The sequence below is a fragment of the Lissotriton helveticus genome, chromosome 12 (assembly GCF_964261635.1).
Source record: "Lissotriton helveticus chromosome 12, aLisHel1.1, whole genome shotgun sequence".
NCBI classification, from domain to species: Eukaryota; Metazoa; Chordata; class Amphibia; order Caudata; family Salamandridae; genus Lissotriton; species Lissotriton helveticus.
Genome location: NC_136073.1, coordinates 354,768,853 through 354,791,426, shown reverse-complemented (window position 1 = coordinate 354,791,426; position 22,574 = coordinate 354,768,853). Strand labels below are relative to the sequence as shown.

The following is a 22,574-nucleotide window of genomic DNA, read 5'->3' as shown; positions in this document are numbered from 1 at the left end:
CTTCGGAGAAAAAGAATTTGTGTCTCCATCACCTTCTCCTTCTCCACAGGCGACTCCGATTCACTCACCGGCTCTGACGTCGCCGGCGTCGAGGGGCTCTTCGACACCTAAAGGTACTGCGATGCCCAGGAGATCGCCGATGCCCAGGGAGTCTTCACCTGTTCCTGTGGATTCACCTGTGCGGGCGCCGTCTCCACCGGCTCTGCAGCTTCCAGTTCGGCCTCAGGTCTAACCTGTACAGGAAGGTACGGATTCTTATCCTCCTTTTCCTGGCCCTGGAACGGATTCTGTGCATTTTTTGAATGCTATGTTTGGCATGTTTGCCAGAGCCTCCCATCCTACTGGTGTGCCTTCGGGCCACGTGGGGCCATTGGCCTTTAATTTGAGTGTTCCTCATCAATACGCCCAGGCACCTTTCGTGCCATTCATGCTGACTACTCCGGCTTGGCACCAAGGTCTTCCACTCCGGTTCCTCGGACTCCAGCTGTTGAGTCGGCGCTGCCTCGGATTCAATTGGTGCCGAAGCTTGATCCTGAAGGTCCTCCATTGGCGCCGATGCCATAGTCACCGGCGACGCCGTTTCGGAAGCAGCACTCTAGGAGGGATGCACAGAGACTGCTTGAAGAGGAGGAATATAGGCAAGATCAAGAGGAAGGAGAAATTGTCGACTCTGTTGACAAATTGGAAGGCTTACAGGAGGCCAGTGGGTTGGATACTTCCCCGGAATGGGAACTCTCATCACCTAAAACTGGGGTTTCACAGGATGTTGCTCCTTATCATGTTGTTGTAAGGAAAGCCACTGATTGCTTGACCTGCAATTACCTTTAGCTAAAATAAAGTCTAACATTCTGACTGAGGTTCTTAATACATCTTCTGCAGTATCTGAGCCTCTTCTGCCCTTCAATGAGTCTTTGACAGAACCTATTTTAGAAGTTTGGCAAAGACCCTTGATTGCTCCAGCCGTTTCCAGGTCTTTTGTGAGGAGGTAAAAACCGTTTCCAAGGGATCCTGCATTTCTGTCCACTCATCCTTCACCTGAAAGCTTGGTGGTCCAAGCTTTTTGTTCAAAACAGTCATCCAGTGCCTTCCCAACCATCCCGGGGAATAGGGATTCTAAAAAAAAAGGGAGCAGGCGGCAAAGAAAGTATTTTCATCTGCAAGTATGGCATTGAAATCCACTAATGCTACCTGTTTACTTGGAAGATATATCCATGCTCTTATGGACTGTGTCAAACAGCTAGCCCCAAAGCTACCTGAGGATGATCAGGTTAATTTCCTTGAGGCACTTTCTGACAAGGTATACAGTCCGGTTTGGATACACTGACTCAGTGGCACGTGTAATGGGATCTTCTGTGGCAACAAGAAGACAAGCTTGGCTAAGGTCATCTGGATTTTCTCCTGATGTTCAGGCAACCCTGTTGGATTTGCCCTTTGATGATAGCAGAGAACGCGCACTGCCCTGCAGTATCCGATACAGGGAGCGCTGGGAGACACGTTTCAGTTGGATTGGAGCTCGCAACTCTTTTACTTATTTCCTCCCATACCCTTGATTTTTCAGGTTCTGAGGCAGATTCGCCAAGACTGGGCCCAAGTTATATTGATCGCTCCGGATTGGCCAAGAAGGGTGTGGTACACAGATCTTCTTCACCTCTCATCGCACCCTCTGCTCAGTCTCCCTCTCAGGGCAGACCTCCTCTCGCAGTCGCAGGAGCAGGTTCTACACCCCCACCTCCAGAGCCTGCACCTTCATGCCTGGAGATTGAACGGGGCAACCGGAGTTCTTTTTCCTCTCCCACCGGATATGGTGGATGTTAGTTTATCTTCCAGGGGACACTCCACTGAAATCTGTGTATTCTTCCAGGTGGTCCAAATTTGTAAAATGGTGTGGAGAGAGATCCATTGATCCTTTAAAGGCCTGTTTGTCTCATGTGTTAAGTTTTTCTCTTTCCTTGGCCCAGCAGGGCTGTGCTGTGGCTACAGTTAAAGGTTATTTGTCTGCTTTTATTTGTTTGCCGGATCATCCTTCTTTATTCAAATCTCCTGTATTTATGAGTTTCATTAAGGGCCTTACAAATAAGTTTCCTCTCACTCCTTTCATTATGCCTCTGTGGGATTTAAATCTCGCTCTTACCTTTTTAATGCGTTCTCCTCTTTAGCCTCTTCATAGTTGTCCTTTGAGGCTTCTCTCTTTGAAAATGGTTTTCTTGATTGCGATTACCTCGGCCAGGAGGGTAAGTGAGCTTCAGGCTCTTAGTTCTAAACCTCCTTTCTTGACCATTCATGCTGATAAGTTGGTTCTTAGGACCAAGGCTACTTTCCTTCCTAAAGTGATTACTCTTTTTTATTTGGGACAGTCCATTACCTTAACTACCTTCTATCGTCCCCGTCACCCTTCCAAGGAGGAGGAGAGACTTCATCGAAGATACTGTATCCACCAGAAAAAGCGTTACCGGAGGGAAGTAACTTGTTCATTTGGTTAGTATTTTTACCAGAACATCCCTTGTAAAATTAAGTCTAGGAAAGTGGCGTCTTATCTATTTTCTTTTGCTTTCTTAAGAGTGACCTGTATTTAAGCGTATTGCAGATGATGTGTTTGAGTTTGCAAACTTTCAGAACAGACTTTTCTGACTTGTAATGGAAGGTAAAATCGCCCACCCTCCAAAAAAGCACGGTCTCAATTAATTTGTATTTCAGTGGTGAACTGGGGCGGGAGAGCAGCCGGGCTCACTGAATCTTCTGTCCTATTGGTGACCATTAGCCCTTACCTGCCCCATTTGATTTCTGTAAAGTTAACCAATATGCCCTGCAATGGAAAACGCATAAAAGTTATTGCATTTTGTATACAGTGCAGATATTAAATTGAATGACACGAAAAAGTGTGAAGATGTGTACTTTTCGTAAGTAAAATAGTCCATCATGCATTTGCACTTCCCAGGTGGCAGTAAGATGAACCTCTACATCCAATAGCATGACAGCAAGAGTAAAATACTCCTTGGGGCTCAACCTACGAAGGCAGCATTTGAAGGAGGCTTACTAGTGGCCTACATTTTAAAGCAGGACCTGTATTTATTGTTGGTAATTTTATTGTAAGTTTCTGTAACTGGGACTATTAACCCTTCTGAAATGTTAAATATAGGATTCCTTATTATCTGTTTTTATAATGAATTTGTTTGACTTAATTTTCCTATTTGAATCGTAGGATTTTTTTGATGAAGTTTATGACATTCCCAAAATAACTCTGGAGAATAATGTGATCCACAATAATGAAGGTTATGGTGTCATCTTGGTTAAGCCTACAACTCTTGTGCCCCCTAGGAGCAATGCTGGAAATGATCCTCCGGGTAAGATTTGAGCTGGATGTAGATGGTTTCTTTTTTGCTTTGATTTCTTTTTCCTTTTCATCTAATGGTTTTTGTCTTTGCTTTTCTAACGACTGATTAAGTTCTGATAGATGTTGAGCAGAACAGAACTATGACTTTTGGAGAACAGGGAGATTTCTGCTTTATTTAGGATATTTGATGTTCTCATTTATCAACATTAACAAATATAGATTATCTAAATATAATGTGGCACATGGTGACCTTTAAACTTATGTCAGACTTGCTTAACTGATCATTGCTGCTTTTTTTAAAATAACTTTACTGAGAGTAAGTATTTGTAAGGCCTCTTAGATATCTGAACCATCTTTACTGCATTGCTTGCATTTTGTAGTCTGGTCTATAGGACAACACTGCTCTTTAAGCAAAGCAGTTTTTGCAAATTGTCCACTCTGAAATTACTTTGGACGATAATTTGGGCCCACTGCATGATTCAACTGGACACATTGCCTGTTCCTCCCACTTTTCAGTAATTCCAATGGTGTCTCAGTTAGGTGGCTCCAGTCTTCTGTCCTGCAGCTAACACAGTCCAATTTTTAGGTCCAGCCTGAGCCAGCGTGCAAGCGCTGCTCTGGAGATCTGGGGTAGGTACTGTACGGAGGAGAAGCCCCGCCCACATTTGCCATTGGCTTGTGCCTTTGTCCTTCCTAAATGCTGTTGTGGGATTCCTTCATAGGCTTGTTAGTCCCGCCTTAGTGCAGCCATGGCTACTGGCCCCTTTACTTGTTTGTTACACCTACGTGTACTTTTTCTTTTTTCCCCCCCTTCGATCACTGGTTCTGCACAGCGCTGGCTTTCAAATGAACGAGGCGCGTCTCATTGTGCGCGGCTTGCCCATTGTTTTTATTTTTTTATTAACATATTAAGTAATAATGGCGGCCGCGGATCTGGTTTCCTCTGCCACCCGGTCTCAACTTTACAAATGAGTGAGACGTATTGGCGCTCCCAATACTTTTTTTTAAATTTAGAAGCACTGCGCGCTTTGAAATTGAACTACGTAGGCGTAAAGGAAGGATTCGGCGTGTCAGTGTAACTAATTATTGAAGCGGTGAGGTTACACGAATATGGTCCAAAAAGTAATTTATTTCCTTACAAATGTATAACCTGGTAGCGTAACTGGCGCTCATGTAAAGTGCTCCAATACCTTCGGGTCGAGTTCGCACTGTATAAATCTGCAAAAGTAAAAAAACAGGTGTAACATGATCTTTCCAGTGCAGCGCCAGTCAGCAGCTGCATACAGAGAACTCCCCCCTGCATTCAGGAACACAGAACACATACAAATAATAAAACTCCATGATGAGGTACACTAATATGGTCCCAAATGCACAACTAGGAGTAACACGATCCTGCCAGCTAGCAACTGCTTACAGAGCGCTCCCCTGACATTCAGGAACACAGATACAAATAATAACACTCTGCGAGCCCATAACGCTAGCGCACGTTAAAGAACACACCCCAAAACTAGCCCACAGCAAATATGTTTAGAATTAAGCACGATTGCTAAGTGACATGCTAGCATTGCTTATGGTGTTCTTCTTTCCTACTAGTCTTATTTGGGGTAGTTATCTTTATTTCGGATTATAAAACAAAAACGCAAATATTACATCCCAATCACAGAACTATATATACACAACAGACTTCATACAAAAATATTGAGAATAAAATCTTAATTCAAAGTAACAGAAATGTATAAAACCAATAAAGCAATTTCATCGTGGCACAATAAATCAGAAAGCATCCATCAACCATAAAGCATCCTTCAGCCGTCTTTCTGATAGCTCCTTTAAAAAAAAATACAATAGAGAAACATGTTCGTCCTGCAACAATTGCAGAAATTTGTTGCGACTTCACAACAATGGTGCTATGAAATTCTCTCGAAGTGGACTATAAATAAAGCCCTAATTCAGAACAAAATAAAAGAAGTGTCCAGCTGAATCACAGAGTCGCGGCTTCAGGAACTTGCATATTTAACTTGGTTCCACCCTTTGGGTAAGTAAGTAATGTTTATTTGTACATAATTAATTAAAATCTTTACAAAATTATAAAAACATCAATAAGAGCATTTTTAAAAACCATTTGTACTTGAATTTGACGAATTAGATTAAATTAAAAACACGAGATTTGTAGGGATCAGTTCAGGGTTATCCTCAGAGCCTTAAAATGTTCGTCAAACGTTGTTAAGTATCTTTCTTGTTAAGTCAAAGAACTTCACGACCTGGCAATTCACTTTGGTGTTGCTGGTGGTAAAGCGCAGTTTGACTGCCTGCCTGCTGGTCCGAACGGCATGTAGTTTAAAGGATGGTCGTAGGAGGTTGTACCTCCAGGTCCTTTAGTCTAGGACAGATGCAAATCACATGGATGATGTCCTCCTTGCTGATTTTGTACAGGCGACACTGTTGTGAAGGGTTATTTCTCTCCCAGGGAGGAAGGTGTGGCAGTATAGGAATTACACCGAGGCGTAGCTTTAACTTTTATTTTCATGCCATTGTTGAGGTATGCTTGTGACTATATTTTTCCATAATCACCCAGCGTTATCCATCCGCGCGCTCTATTTGCTAGGTCCTTCTTGTCTTCAATCGCTGAAATAATACGTGCTGATTTTTTGGCTACTTTGCGAATGGCCAGGGTTGGATTGGCACCACAATTCAGCCCAGGCAGCCAAATAAAAGTGGCCCGCATTCCAGATCGCAACCTTTCACCGACCACTTATTTTAAACACCATATAGATGCCAGTCACATTAAAATTAATTTGACATCTATAATGGCCTTTTAACTCACTATTTGTATGTAAGGGCCCTCACTTAGTTTAGAAGTGCATCCCTGTTGTCGGGTGTATGCCCGCCCTCTATCAAACCAAGTTTTTAGAGGGTGAGGACTGGTCAATGATGAAGCATGACACCAGGTGGTGTGTGAGACCAGTCTTTCACACTTCATGCTGTGACAGTCGGAGCGCAGCAGCTGATTGTCATTCTGTCTCTGCCATTAGCCTACTGGCCTGGCTTCATGTCTTTGGGTTTATGCTTGTTAAGGCTGTAACAATTGCCTTTCATGCTGTGCACCAGGGGTGGAGTCCTTAGTAGTTCTAAAAACCAGCTCACCAACTGGCCTCAGCCAGAGGCCCATCGACAATGGCCGATTGCCCGCCTTGCCAATCGAAGGTTAGGCATTGCCAATAAACAGTGCAACAGATTTAAATGAAACTGTGTTGGCATAATAGCCAGAACTGCCGACTTTAAAAGCAGGGATGCAGCCAGGCTCGATTTTGGGTGTCTGCTCCACATCCTGTGATTTTAGATAAATTACTTCCTGTGCCTACCAAAAACAAGCATTTGCAATGCAATAGGTCTCGCATTACAGAAAGTTTAAGCTATTGGCATTACATTATCAGACCTTTGAACGGACAGTGGTATTGAGCTAGGTGAAACGGCGCCACTCAGGAAATCGCACATATATTAGTTTCAATAGATTCTAAATTCTGGACGGTAATGTAAGGTGAGGAGAACCACCAACCTCCCCCAAAATTGTGTCCAAGGCCACTGAATACACAAAGGAAATCCTCAGCACACGTCTGTACTCTATCTAAACATTTATCTGCACATTGTATGTATGAATATTAACACAGTATTTTGAGTTTCCTGTTTTTCTTTCTTTAGTCTTAGTTTCTCTTCAACCGATACATATTTTGTTGCATACTCTGGGAAATTGTCCCACGACTTTCTTAAGGCTCTACAATCTTTGGTATAGTCCTTTCCTGTGTGGTGATAATTCCAACCCACAATGGGTAAAATATCTGTCTTCTGTGTTAAAATTGGTTCTTCATTCAGGAAAGGTCTCCGTACTCGAGTCACGGTTTGGGCTACGTTGAAGACTGAGGTGTTCTTACGAGCTCTTGGATTGGTCAGACGGAGACCTTTCCTGAATGAAGAACATATTTTAACGCAGAAGACAGATAATTTACCCATTGTGAGTTGGAACGATCACCACATAAGAAAGGAATATACCAAAGATTGTAGAGCCTTGAGAAAGTCGCAGGATGATTACCCAGTGTATGCGACACAACCCGTATCGGCTGAAGAGAAAATATAAGAATAAAGAAAGAAGAACAAGAAACTCAAAATACTGTGTTAATATTCATACATACAATGTGCAGATAAATGTTTAGACACACTACAGACGTGTGCTGAGGATTTCCTTGGGGCATTGCATTATTATTAGCAACGCCAACAGCTTAAACTTTCAGTAATGCGAGACCTATTGCATTGCAAATACTTGTTTAAATATGTGGTCAAAACTTGGTTTGTGGAAAAACCTTGGCATCTGAACTTTCTGTAATTAACATATTGGAACCAACTATTATAGGTACATTTTTCAAAATTCCATTTGCCATTTATTTTACATTTTCTTTTGTTTTGCAGGTTCTGCACATGGTCACTTGTCATTGTGCCACCAGCACCAAATTTGTATGCTGCACAAATTACAATTTTTTTTCAAATTAGAAAACAATAGTGATAATAAAAAGGTTTTGCGTATCGGGCATAGATTCCAAAAATGTTCATTACGAATGTACTTTTGATGTATGATGATGTCTATTCCGTAATCTTGTACATTGTTTAGAATAGTCCATGTGTGGACCAGTAACTTTCTTCAAAACGGTTGCACAATCCTAATCAACAAAGATAAAGGTTACATACCCTTTAACCAATCTTATTGCCCAAGTAAAGTGGCAGGTTTGCTACACCAGGACCTGTTGTACACTATCACCTACAGTTGTTCTATTATACTGAAAAGTGAGGGCTGCTTTGCAGGACAGATGATTATTAGAATATCAGAATAGGGCCCAATAGCTCTCGTTTATCTCTGTGGGTATTGCACAAGCCTGGTTTCGCACCTGAATGTTGAGTCTGCTACCAATTCCCCTTTTACACACTGACTGCTGCAGATGTTTTGCCACACTGGGGCATTGCACCATTCTGTAATGAGAACAGGTACCGTTCATGTCGCTACTTGAAGTTCTGTGACCCAGGTCTGCTATAGGGTTAATTTGCACCACCCCTTACATTCCCTCAATAATTCCTTAATACAGTGGTTTTCCCTCCACCATTGAAAAGTGTAATAATCATACATTCTAGCAACCCACTTATCAGTTCCAGTCTCCCCTTTCACTTCAGATTGTACACCGCAGAAATGGGGCTGTAAAAGTGTAGTACACCGATGGGTGTAACTTTGAAAGACCATCACCCACTGGGCAATGTTACTATATGTAAGGCAAAGTGCAGTTAAGCACACAACAATCTATCAGTCCACCCTATAGAAAAGGATCAATCTGAGTGATCACAAGTGCCGTTGGTACTGTCCCCTGTCACAACACTAAAGCTGCATGAACCCCAAATGATTACTTGGGATATTGGATTGGATTTTGTCTACTGGAAATAATGCAGTTTGTTGCAGTCTTATTAGAAAACTCTGACATAGTGGGACACACGTGTATTTTCTGCAGGCTTTAAGGACACTAGCTCTTTACAAACCCGTATTCCATAAACCTATTAGTCTCTTTGGAAAATAATGTATCTGCTTTCACTCCGAAATTTTAAAGCGTCGGTTTCAGAATGGTTCCTCCGCTCTCCCAGTAATTGCGCTCCCAGACACACCCTATGGTGGTGTTCAATGGAGACTGCCACACAAACCCACACCATTTAAAAAATAAAATTAAATTAGGTATGGACTTTTTATTCATGTAGGAGCTTCACCATCCTTCTACATGACCCTCCTATAGGGACTCTTCAGTTTAGTTGACTGTTTAGGCACTGAAGTGTTATCGGCACTCCCCTGATGGAAGTTACAGATGCATGTTCAGGGCTGGAGCAGATGCTTGTAATCTTGGATCTGGTGTTGCTCTAACCCCTCTGTCGACCCCACCTGTTACCAGGAGACTTGGGTCACATAGCAAAAGTCCTCCTGAAGTAAAACAACCACCTTCTAAGTAATACATTACAAGCCCTACTGCTGGTACTTGTGAGCCTTCCTTTTAACGTTACTGGTTATGTTGTCAGTGGTATGATAGCTGTTAAAAATCAAGTGAATCTATTCTAGACCTATTCAAGTCATGTTTGGCACTCACAAAGAAATGGCTTCTTGAATCCTTTGGTATACATACATTTGGGCATTAAAGCTGTGAAATCTAGCGTCCTAAACAGATAATTGTTTCCACTATATGTGTAAGGAATACCTTGCCATGTAAATTGCTCAATCCTCTTTGGTTCAACCTCTTTGAATATCTCCTTGGAAAGTGCCTCCTCAGTTCTTCCTCCTTTTATTTGCACACACTGCCGGTACAAGCCATCCAAAATACACCACACTTCATTTATATCTATGGTTATTTTTCTGGCACAATATCGCTTTTTCAGCGTGCCAATCCTGGCTGACCATATACTCATATGATCTCTCCAAAATATACACTTATGTTCTGCACTCTGCATTTGCCACGACATGAATCCCTGGGAGGCACCTTATAATTGAGCTAGTCACAGAAACTGATTCATGTATTCCCTTCCATTTCTGAAGAAGGTGACAGTGGATGGCATGGACCTGAGGACCTGATCCTTATTGCAGAGGCAAGGAGCATTTGATACCCCATTGTGTTAGATTTGCAGCACTCTACCTTCACATTCACCGCAGACACAATAGATCTGTTTGCACAGTAGGGCAGCCCCCCTCCCCCTTTCCCTCCTTTGCTCCAACACGTCATCTGTACATGTGTCCATAAGCTACCTGTCAGGTCTGTCCATGTGGGTCACTGTGACAGATTTCTTTTATGGTGTTTTAAACTGTTTAGATGATCCTTCTGGTATTCTGTGCAGCGCACTTTCCCTTGTGGAATGGGTATTAACAGTTTTCTTTGTGTAATATATCAGGGACCCCCTGGAAAGGATAAAAATCCTGGGACAGGGAAATTGTTCAGTGCGAAAGTATATACCCAGGCCTACAGTTGTAAGGACAACCAAGGCTATTTCAACAGCAAACTTAAAAAAGGGGTGAACACACAAAAAGAGTTTTTTTCTGATATTTAAGAATTTAATTCTAATGATAAAACAATTGATCAATAACATATAACAGAACAGATATATTCAATACACTTAATACAATATTTTCATTATTACATTTCTTAAAAACGATATATGTTCTGGTTAATGTGCAGGTTTACGGATAAGGTCTTCCCAGATATTGTTGGGGGGCTGTTTATTTCAACGCGTTTCGACACGTGGTTGTGTCTTCATCAGGAAATTATTTATACAGCCAATTTTCTAAAAAGAACAAAACATATTTTTAAAACATTTAAGACTGTGTGTTTAAGAGACAAAGCAATATGTGGTTACATAGCCTGGTATAGTCGAAAGATAAACATTATTTTATAATGCTGAAGTATTAGTTTTCTTGCATCTTGACCTTAGTTCAAAGAAAACATAACTCATTATGCATATATCTTCATGATAATCGATATTTCTATATACATATAATTTACACAGATACTTGATGTATTTGCTCGATACATTTCATTGCGTCTTTTAAATTTGTGCAGAAAGACTCCCTCTATGCGAATTGGAGAAAGAGGGGGGGAGAGAGAGAGAGAAGAGGAACAAGAGTGATGATTTCTACAAAATTAAAGTAGCCCTATTTAACAGAATTAGAATTGTTCTAATATTTTAAAAAAATAGAGACTTTTCTTCTAAAATTATTTGTATCATACATAAACACTATATGTAGCTATTTTTGACCAATGCTTGTTCCCAAGGAGCATGCAGTTTTTGTATGCATATGTTTCAATGTGGTCTTGCTGTAAGTACTTTGAACATATATGCATAATTGTACTTGATTTTTACTTTAGAAAAGCTAGTTTGTTTCCAATCACCTATTAGTTTTGAATATCTTACCTAGACTTTCTTTTTCCGCTTTTTTAAAAATTTCAGAACGATGAGGGCGAAGATTGAGGCACCTTTCTTTACCTTTGCAATCGAAATTGGTATGTGAAACCTATAGGAAAACCGGGTTCTGGCTTTAAATCAATCTTTCTAATAGTTAGGTGATTGGAAACAAACTAGCTTTTCTAAAGTAAAAATCAAGTACAATTATGCATTTACAGTACATGTACAGACCACATTGAAACATATGCATACAAAAACTGCATGCTCCTTGGGAACAAGCATTGGTCAAAAATAGCTACATATAGGTTCGATTCCGATCCGGTAAAATGCGCTCCGAATCGCCGTACGGGGCGTTTTTTCCCCGTACGATTCGTATCCGTAGACGTCCCGTACGTACGATGAAGTACGATCCGTACTAGGTGCCGAACTCCGTACGAGTCGTACAGGACTCCGTACGACTCAAATCTCCGTACGAATCTCACTCGGAACCCGCTGTACGCGACATCGCGGCTAGTTTTTACGACCCAGCAAGTACGATTCGTATCGGGTACGCACCGTACGACCCTTTTCCTACGGGAGCTGAAAACAGTCGTAAACGCACAGTTCGCGCCGAAACAGGTACGGAACGCCCCCCCCCCCCCCCCCGGGTACGGCACGTACCCCCCATGATCGCAGGGGTACGCGCCGTACCCCTGCGATCATGCGGGGTACGTGCCGTACACCCAGCGTACATGGGGTACGCATCGTACCCCATGTACGGTGGGTGTACGGCACGTACCCCATGTACGCTGGGTGTACGGCACGTACCCCGCATGATCGCAGGGGTACGCGCCGTACCCCTGCGATCATGGGGGGTACGTGCCGTACAGAGTGTAGGTGATCGTGTGCTTTTCCGTACGAATCGACGTGTACCGTACAAATCGCGTCCAGGTCGGCCGATCGGGATCGGAATCGTCCGGTCGTACGGCGTCCGTACGAGTCGTACGGAAACGGCTCCGGATACGATTCGTACGGACGGGGATTTTACCGGATCGGAATCGACCCCATAGTGTTTATGTATGATGCAAATCATTTTAGAAGAAAAGTCTCTATTTTTTTAAAATATTAGAACAATTCTAATTCTGTTAAATAGGGCTACTTTAATTTTGCAGAAATCATCACTCTTGTTCCTCTTCTCTCTCTCTCTCTCTCCCCCCCTCTTCCCCTCTTTCTCCAATTCGCATAGAGGGAGTCTTTCTGCACAAATTTAAGACGCAATGAAATGTATCGAGCAAATACATCAAGTATCTGTGTAAATTATATGTATATAGAAATATCGATTATCATGAAGATATATGCATAATGAGTTCTGTTTTCTTTGAACTAAGGTCAAGATGCAAGAAAACTAATACTTCAGCATTATAAAATAATGTTTATCTTTCGACTATACCAGGCTATGTAACCACATATTGCTTTGTCTCTTAAACACACAGTCTTAAATGTTTTAAAAATATGTTTTGTTCTTTTTAGAAAATTGGCTGTATAAATAATTTCCTGATGAAGACACAACCACGTGTCGAAACGCGTTGAAATAAACAGCCCCCCAACAATATCTGGGAAGACCTTATCCGTAAACCTGCACATTAACCAGAACATATATCGTTTTTAAGAAATTTATTAATGAAAATATTGTATTAAGTGTATTGAATATATCTGTTCTGTTATATGTTATTGATCAATTGTTTTATCATTAGAATTAAATTCTTAAATATCAGAAAAAAACTCTTTTTGTGTGTTCACCCCTTTTTTAAGTTTGCTGTTGAAATAGCCTTGGTTGTCCTTACAATTGTAGGCCTGTGTATATACTTTCGTATTAACAGTTTTCTACCATCAAACGCTATTTGGCTTCTCATCTGTATTTATAGGTCTTTCTAACCAACCTTCTTTGTTCAGAGCACCTCTAACGTGCATTTCTTGAAAGATTTATAATGTATGTATCAACCCATCCCCTTTGACCACCTGTCGGATTTAAGCACTGACAAAGCAGTGACCAAACATGCCATCTCGCATTTGGTCTTTTCTATTAAAATATGCTAGTCTGGCTTAGAAAGACACTCTGCCTGGCATTTGTGGACACTACAAGGGCCCTGTTTGACGTTGGCTGGGTAGCCATTTTGTGTTTACATACCTTGGGAAAACAGGACTGTCTGTGACTAAAGTGCTGAGTGATGAATAGTGCATTATATCAGTTTTTCTTAATTTACTTGGTTAATTTTCACTCCTTTGTCCCAAAGGGGTAGTGCTTAGGAAGTCGCACAGAAGGTGAAAAATTTCGATTTTATTAAGGAATGTGATTAAAAATGTAAATTCTTTTAAGGTCACGGAGACTAGGATTATGCATGCAACATTTATTTACATCCCCAACAGCCTATATCAAGCTTTTAAAAAAAAAACTATTATAAAGTAACTACTTCTCCAAGAGATAGTCAATATTCAACAGCCAATCAAAAAATGTCATCTGGAATAACTAGGTAGCCGCTGCCCCTGAGTCCTCCTCTTTTCTTGCAACAAACAAGTTTGATAGCAGGGAATCCTGTTACTCTTGTTTGGAATCCAATCCTGCGCAAAAAACCCAAAATGTAAACCAATCCAAAACTGAGTTTTATGGCTAATCTCTAAACCAGGCTTCGCCTGCGGGTAGCTCATGAGCTACTTTTGGCTTTCCAGCCATCGGTCAATCGCTCTCTTGTGCGCATCTCAGCATTCTATATTGGAACATTCTGCTTGGTTAAATTAACAAATGTATTACAAAATTGTGTATTCCAAGATAAATAGGTGAGCTCAAAACTCATAAACTGATGATTTTGGGAGGAAAGTTGCTGAATTTTCAAAATACATTTAAAGGTGTTTTTTGAGTGAAAAAGCGTGCTGGATATAATGATAAAGTTATACTTATATGTAAATATTATATGCATACATATATGTATAACTTTATCATTATAACCATGTATAAGTAGATCAATACATCAGTAACACATACGATGAAGAGTGTATGCTTATGGGTTTATTTTCATATAACTCATCTGTCAAAATGTGTATATATGATTATAACAATTCTATCAATAATTGGTTCACTATTGAAATATTGGGGATGAATATAAATTAAAAACCAATAACAATAAATACAATGAAAAAATAACCTTAATTTACAGCAAAAACTGAAAAGCTTGAGTTTGTAAATATTTATCCATACATGTACATATGGAACTTCATCTAGTACAATTTACATCTCCTGATTATTTTCCATATACATATCCTGTTAAAAGTTCTATGTATGTATACCTCTTATGTGTGGTTTTGTGGCTATATATATATATATATATATATACATCCAACATGGCACCCCACAACTTAGTATCTCAGGACAGTGAGATTTCCTTAACACCTCTTCCAGTTTTGACCACACAAGAAGTAAGAAGCCTGGGTAACACTAAACCGGAAACACCTTTTAAAATTAAATCTAAATTTGTGCCAATTATGATAAAGGATTCCATAGATGTCTTTAATGAAATTGTAGTGGCACAAGTGAAAAAACGGAACAGGAGAATCCAATCCACAAAAAAACACCGAAATTAAGTATGGTCTATTGGTTGACAAATTGAAAAAGGAAAATAAGGTCGTAATAAGGAATTCGGACAAAGGAGGGAATATTGTGTTGTGGCCCCTCTCTGAATATCTTATTGAAGCAAATAATCATCTAGGGGATACTCAATGTTATGTCACCAGCACACCACTCAACTACAAGCGCATGCAAGATGATCTATGTACTAAATTACTGGCCTGGAAGAGCTTGGGGTTATTAAATAATGACGAGTTAAAGTTTCTAAAAAAAGAATTCCCCAAAACACCGGTAATATATTTTATACCGAAGATACATAAGGACCGTGCGAAACCTCCTGGTCGTCCTATAATTGCAGCATGTGATAGCCCACTAGAAAATCTTTCTAGGTACATTGACTATTTTTTACAGGAGCATGTGGTAGAGCTGGAATCTTTTATCAAAGACACAGGAGATTTCCTATCAAAGATTAAATGGCAAAATGGATACTATCTCATCACCCTTGATGTTTCATCATTGTACACTTGCATTAGGAACCAAGACGGACTAAGAGCAGTGAAACATTTCCTAGGCAAAAGGAATATGGAGTTTGCAGAACACAACAGAATGCTTATGGACCTATTGACTTTCTGTTTGGAACACAATTATTTTCTGTTTAACAAACAAATGTATCGCCAAGTTCAGGGGGTAGCTATGGGGGCCAGTTTTTCCCCCAGCTACGCTTGCCTCTTTATGGGCTGGTGGGAAGAGCTGGTCCTCAGGAGGCAATATACGGACATATACACAGACAAGATTGTTTCTTGGCTAAGATACATAGATGACCTGGTAATTGTGTGGAAAGGTTCCCGGGAAGAAGCCATGGATTTCATTGGAGAGATCAATGTTAATGACATCAATTTACAATTCACGCACAATATAAGTAATTGTCAGGTATCCTTTTTGGATGTGTCAGTAAATATAGTGGATAATAAGATATGTACAACGTTGTTTAGAAAAGAAACAGCAGGGAACACGTTGATACACGCAACAAGCGCACACCCTAGACACCTTATACATAGCCTCCCGTATGGGGAAATGCTTAGGCTGCGCAGAATATGCAGCGAGGAGGATGAACTCAAAAAGCATCAGCAGGAAAGTAAGGCCAGGTTCTTAGAACGCGGCTATGGTGCAAAAGTGATTGATGCTGCAATTGCCAAATCCAATGTTAAAATAAGGGAGGAGCTCATAGGAAGCACCGGCAATCGTAAACAACCAGAGATTGATAATGCCCAAACAACTCAAGAACCCCCTAGGCTGATTCTGACTTACAACAGACAGCACAAGGATTTACGTAAAATCATACAGCGCAATTGGCATGTGGTAAAGGATGACCCTGTAATAGGTAGTCATCTTCCTGAGTTTCCTGCAATCACATACAGGAAAGCCACCTCCATGGCTGATATATTGGTAAAGAGCAGCCCTGAGTATAAGGATTCTACAGGTTTATCATTGGCACGCAAGGGATTTTACAAATGCCCTCAATGCAAAGCATGCACATATGGAGTGAATAGGACCTCTTACACTACTGCCTTCAGTACGAAACCACAAAGCATTAAACATCATCTCACTTGTCAGAGCGAGTATGTGGTGTATGTTTTGGAGTGCAATTGTAATTTGAAATATGTAGGGAGTTCCAAGTTGCCGGGCCACAGACGAATATTACAACATATAAGGGCAATTAACAACAATGACCAGAGTTACCCTGTGGCCCGCCACTTTCATGATGTGCATGGTGGCAAACCTAAAGACCTCAGATATTTCCTGTTGGACACTGTACCAATACAGAGGAGAGGAGGGGATAGAGAGGGGATGTTGCGTAGGTTGGAGACTCACTATATTCTTCTATAGGATACCATGCAACCCAATGGTTTGAATATGAGTGAGGATCTATACACTTATTTGGATTGATACACATAGAAACATGTGATTAGATCAGGTATTGTCACCGCCAATGTTCCAATCCCAACAAACTTGTTTGAAGAGTATGCCATCTGGATCTTCTATATCGTTGCAAAATTATGTATAAAACAAATGAAATATAGGATTTTTTAGGAATGTTCTTATTGTAAATAGAGATATATATTTTTGATACTATGGCATATTATGGCAATTTGATTTTAAGATTTCTTAATTATTTATGGATGAATTAATGGATTACCGGAAGGTATATATGATTAATTGTGGGAATCATTCATGATCATAAATATGGAATCTTAACATCTAGAATAAGGAAAACCTGTTTTCTTATGACTTAAGTTTAGTATAAGCTATAGTGGTCTCTGGAGTAAATTGGCTGCACATTAGTGCCTTGATGACTTTTTAGATTGTTTCGTAAGAAAATTTCATTCAATTTTAATTTAATTCAACACATTCAGGGAGCACTGTTTTGTTTTTGTTTAATAAAAAATACAAAAAAAATCTTAAGAAATAACTTAGTTATGGGGTGGGTTCTAGGGATACACGTTTTATAATTTTATAGGCATTGGATTAACTATATACAATGATGGTTGAAACATCTGATGCGAAATAAGGTGGGCTGTTTGATACCGAAAGAGGGTAGGTGTCAATGTTGCATCTGTCCATCATTGTTGTGTTTGCAGTTACCGCTCTAAGTGTACTGGGGATGCTCAGACGTGAGTCCCAGGCACTCCACACCACTGGAATCAAGCTAGCCCGGCTGAAGAGAGGTGTTACCTCGAAACCGGGCCGGTCCTCGGATGCTTGTTTCCGTTCTGGGAAGGACATGGCTTTTGTAGTTCGGACTGGACTGTTCCCATGGGGCACAGGGTCAGCGCTGATTTGCATATCGCCATTGTCTAACCCAGGGTGGTGTGGAGTGGAAAAACGATGGATTTGGGCCCAGATCTTTGGACTGGGGTGAATGTGTGACATTGATCCACATTCTGTCCATCATTGTTGTGTTTGCAGTTACCGCACTTCGCACCGCAGCACCCGACGCCAGCTTACCTGACTTCACCGGAGAGGAGTTCGATCTGCAACGAGTGTGACTTTGAGGGTCCATACGACTTCAACACCAATCTCCGGAACCGACACCTGCGGACGCCGTGCTTTCGGAAGCTCAACGAGAGGTCTCCAACGCCCTCCATTTCTAAAAGGCCCTGTTTGCGGGTCTTCCCGACACCGTAGCTGGCCCTTGACGCCGCGGTCAGCCAGAACTGTTTGGATTTGTTTGGTCACTATGCTGTGATAGCCCCGGACGGAGCTATCGACATCAAGGAACTGTGTTTCAAGGTTATTTTGATAACTTAAGATTTTTAAGTACTGTATTGTGTATTTTTATCGTTTTGGTCTTGTTTTAAGTATATAAAAATATTGGATATTTTTCTAAACTGGTGTGGTGTCCTTTTGTAGTTCTTACACCGTATTACTGTTGGTTATGTGCAAATGCTTAACACACTGCCTCTAAGATAAGCCTGACTGCTCGCGCCAAGCTACCAAGGGGGTGTGCAGGGTTTATTTTAGGAGTGTAACTCCCTTATCCTGAATACGGACGGAGGGTCCCTATTTGGACAAAGATGCAAGCCCTTGCCAACTAGAGACCCCCATTTCTGACACTGAGAGAATGTGACAGCCCAATTTGGTGACTGATGTGCTGTTGTAAGTTGTGGCTAAGAGGTTCAAATTCAATCTCACATGGCTTTAATATTCTGTGATTTAAAAGGTAAAGGTTGCCATGATAGGTTTCTGTGATGAAAAGAGAAATTGAGGAGAGCGCCTTTTTGAGGAGGAGTAGTCCATGTACTTTTGTCACATAAAGAGAAAGATGGATAAGATGCAAAGCAGGCTGACGTATTTAAAAGGAGAAACTGTGAAAGTACCTTGCTACTTTAAAAAATGATTGTATTTAGCAACTAAAAATTGGTTGTAAATTAGATCATTGAGTCTGTTCCCATTGTGATTTGACGTGGGATAAAAATCCATTCTGCTTACTTACAGGTGGTTCTTCTACTGAGGATGTGGGTCAGGGAGATCCAGGTGCCTCTGAGAAAAGGGAGCAGGATGAGGGCAAAGATCTGGCTTCTGGAGAAGGCGCAATAAATGGCAGGCTTTACCAAGCTGATGAAGGCAATGACACTATCGCGAATGAACTTGTTGCTACATCAAGGAGGAAAAGCCAGCTATACAAGAAAAGACTTGGTGACCTGGGAATCACCAAAGTGGATGACGAAGACTTGATGTCAGAGGACATGTTTGTTTCCATCGTAGGGAATCAGTTCAAATGGAATGGGAAAGGGTGTTTTGGCACATTTCACTTTTGATTTTTTTTTTAGTGTGTAATCATTTTTTGTTTAACTTAATTTTCTGTTAACGCGCAAGGTTTGCACAGAACTGTTTGAAATCACTGTTTATGTAGTGACAAACAGTTCCTTTTTCTGTATTTTGAGAACTTGCTTTTGGTATTCACTTTACTGGCCTGTATTGCGAAAAGGCTTTGATTTTAACAAGGAAGCAGAAAAAAATTAAACTGCTTTTTTAAAATTTCGTTATTTACCTCGTAGGTGGACACACCTCACTAAGATCACCTGTTTACAGATTTCACAATGCACTGCTCCTATGACTTTATCGGACGTTATGCACTTTCTTCTTCTTATGTTCCTTAACTGTTACCTTGATTTCCCTCTTTGGTTCTCATTCTTTATCTGTAGTTACCAGACTGCAAACTAGGGGCATTCTGTTGCACCTATGACCTTGAGGTATATCTAGCTAAGCTTCTACAATTTAGAAGCAAGACGTAGTGACCACCATAGAAAAGGCCTCCCTCCAGCAAAAACCACCTGTTATGAAAAATATCATGTAAGCACTATATCAACAGAAGCTTAATCAATGCCTGTATTGATCAAAATATTCTCTACGCAGTCTTTAAGAAGTTCCTATTACTGTTCCGACGTTTTACATTTCTTACGTTTGATATGTTGCAAAATTACATTTATTGATTTAGTGGCGTGTAATGCAGGCTGAATGCAGTTTTAAAGATGTTATTTTGAACGTAATTGAATGAGTACCGCATGTGTGCATAAACAATACATGTTAATAGGTTCACAGAATTTTGGGGTTTGAGTAACATTTGTCAGTATTTAATGATCGGGTGTATTTTTCGCTTTCTTTAGCACAATCTATGATTTGATCAACGGGTACTAACATTTATTGTGTCCACCATTTAGCCACAAGTTTATTGTAATAAGTCATTGCTGTCTGTGCTTAGTGTTGACAGTTGCAGTAATAACTTTCCCTTTGATCAAGGGAGCAACATGGAGTTACCACCAAGATTGCCGGTCTACACATTCGGGAGTTCTAATCAAATCGGCATTGGGGGGAGTGATGGCTAACCAATTATTAATTGATCACTTATATACACCATGATTCCTCAAATCATTTTTTAAAGGAACTACAGTCGTTAAACTTGGAAACTGGATGGCTCAAAACAATTACTAACTCTTTTTGTAATGCCACATGAAACTACTTAATTATACGCAGTTAACTACTGAAATGCTAAGTAATGTACAACGTGGCCTTTAGAACTCAACTTCAAATACTTGTTCCAATGTTATAAGATAAAATCATTTTAATGGGAAACATTCATTATAAGGATGGGAAAAGTGATGTTAACCTTATATGCAGAGTTGACTGATGAAGAGGTAATTTGTATTAAAGTACCATCATCTTGTCTTATATGTATTTTATGCAATTAATTCTGTACTCCAAATAAAACGGGATTGTATGGATTTTTTCCTGTGGCCGTCAACCATAGTTTTAGCTCTAAGGAATGTGCTGAATCGGTAGAGCAGTAGAGGTTATTGCTGCCACAAGCTTTACAATCCCACCTTCTGTGCAGGCTTTTACTTAAAACACTTGAATTAATATTTAATTCTCATTGATCATTTCATGAGAATTGAAAGCTACACAAATCTCAATTCTACTGCAGTTAGCTTAATTCATTAATTATAGAGCTTTGGTTTTCTCCTTGTCAACACATTTAAAGAAGTTTGCATTGGCTTGTTGTAATAAATCTGATTTAACTATTGTGAGAATGGACTACTTACTTAAAGATGCGATGTTAACTTTATACTAGTGTTTGCAATTTCTTCACTTTTACAACAGTCTGCTTGTGCATGTGGAGTATGTGGTTTTAATAAAAATTGGTAAAATCGTAAAGCTTAATTCTTTAATATTCCACTTCTGGGAACATCGTACCACATTTTTGTATTTCCATATTTATGCTTTCATAGTGTAGGAAATGTAATGCCCTTTGGACATAGAGCATGGTTTGTAGTCGTGTTCTCTTTAGATTCCTTTTCATCCTTACATTTGGTTAATTTTTTGCTGAACTAGCTAGAACTTGTCATAGAATTTATTGATGTAAATCTCACTTGTGCAGATGCTACCTTGACCTTTGTTTTCAATGTTTTCTCATATGATGGTTTGGTTGTGGTGTTTTTTAGCACTCCCACAGCGCAGTTATAGTGAGGTCAGACTTTCCATTGAAAAGGCTTTTATTTTGCTCTGCAAATAACGTTGGTGCCTTTTGATCTTCACGAAATTTCACAACGTTTTTTCTCACTTTGTCCAGTTACCTTTTCTAGATTCGTAGCGGGACCGTGGAATCAGAACTTGTCGCTACTCAGTCACTGTTCTAAAACAAATTTTAAACAGGCATATAAGGGGGTAGATTGAGTACACCCTGCCCTCTGCGTGCATGTGAAGGGGGTGAAAAATATCGGTTTTGTTATAGGGTCCAAGGAGCCCGACTCTCTATTTACGGTCACCAGCCTACCTCCATGAGATCCTGAGCTTGGCTGGGTAACAACGATTCCTAGCAAGCTTCATTGGTCTGCTTTAGGCTTTTCGTAGGAACCCGGTGGACGTGGTTGCTGGTCTGGGCCCCAAAAAAGGCTCAACATTATCCAATGGTGCACGCTGCAGAATGGCATTATAGGCCTAGAAAGCTTGTGCCGAGCTCACAAGCCCTAACAGCGATCCATGACTTGAACACTTAAAAAAAAAAAAAAAAAGACACGGGGTCTGACCAGTGGGTGTAGGGTGCAAGGCCTGGTTAAAGACCCTGCATAGAGGGGCTTAGGTTCAGGACTTGGCTGTAGGTCCGGCGCTTCAGTCAAACCCACTGATGCTGTTGTAATCTTGCATAATAGTTTGCATTTCTTACTCTCATTTTCACTGTCATCTATTCACTCAGTCTCACTCACCTGCTCACTTTCACAAACTCAGTCACTCTTTGTGTTTTCCACTTTGTTACATGCACTCCCTCATATAGAACTGTTGTGGATTTTTTTGTGCTTTTACTTTTTTTGGAAAAATGGATGTAAATTTGGGTAAAAACAGATTTAAAAACCTTGCAATATTACAGGAAATTCTCAAATTCACACCACATTGTTTAATAAAGTCAGGTGTGGTTCAAATTCTGTCTTTGGGAACACTGGAATAATAACACAAGCGCTATTTTTTTTGTATGAAAATCGTCCTCCAATCCACACATTTTGTTGTAAAATATAGAGCTAAATGCCAGATTTACATTTCGTGTAATCTCACGTAATGTTTCCCAAATGTCACTTCATTATCAAAAAGAAATTATGTAAATGTCGCACTCTTCTAGCTCTGGTAGAG

At 40.4% G+C, this 22,574-nt stretch overlaps 1 protein-coding gene across 2 annotated transcripts in view; it reads left to right on the top strand.

Moving 5' to 3' along the window:
• SHCBP1 (SHC binding and spindle associated 1) overlaps window positions 1–22,574 on the top strand; it is a 227,768-nt gene that overhangs the window by 165,099 nt on the left and 40,095 nt on the right. Inside the window, exons 12-13 of one of the 2 annotated variants that reach the window (XM_078671491.1) lie at window positions 3,200–3,341; window positions 18,891–20,980. In XM_078671491.1, coding sequence (XP_078527617.1) covers window positions 3,200–3,341; window positions 18,891–19,213 — 465 coding nt within the window. In that variant the 3' untranslated portion in view covers window positions 19,214–20,980. Of the gene's footprint in view, window positions 1–3,199; window positions 3,342–18,890; window positions 20,981–22,574 lie in introns of those variants that run through there. The other variant, XM_078671492.1, reaches the window with a different exon arrangement.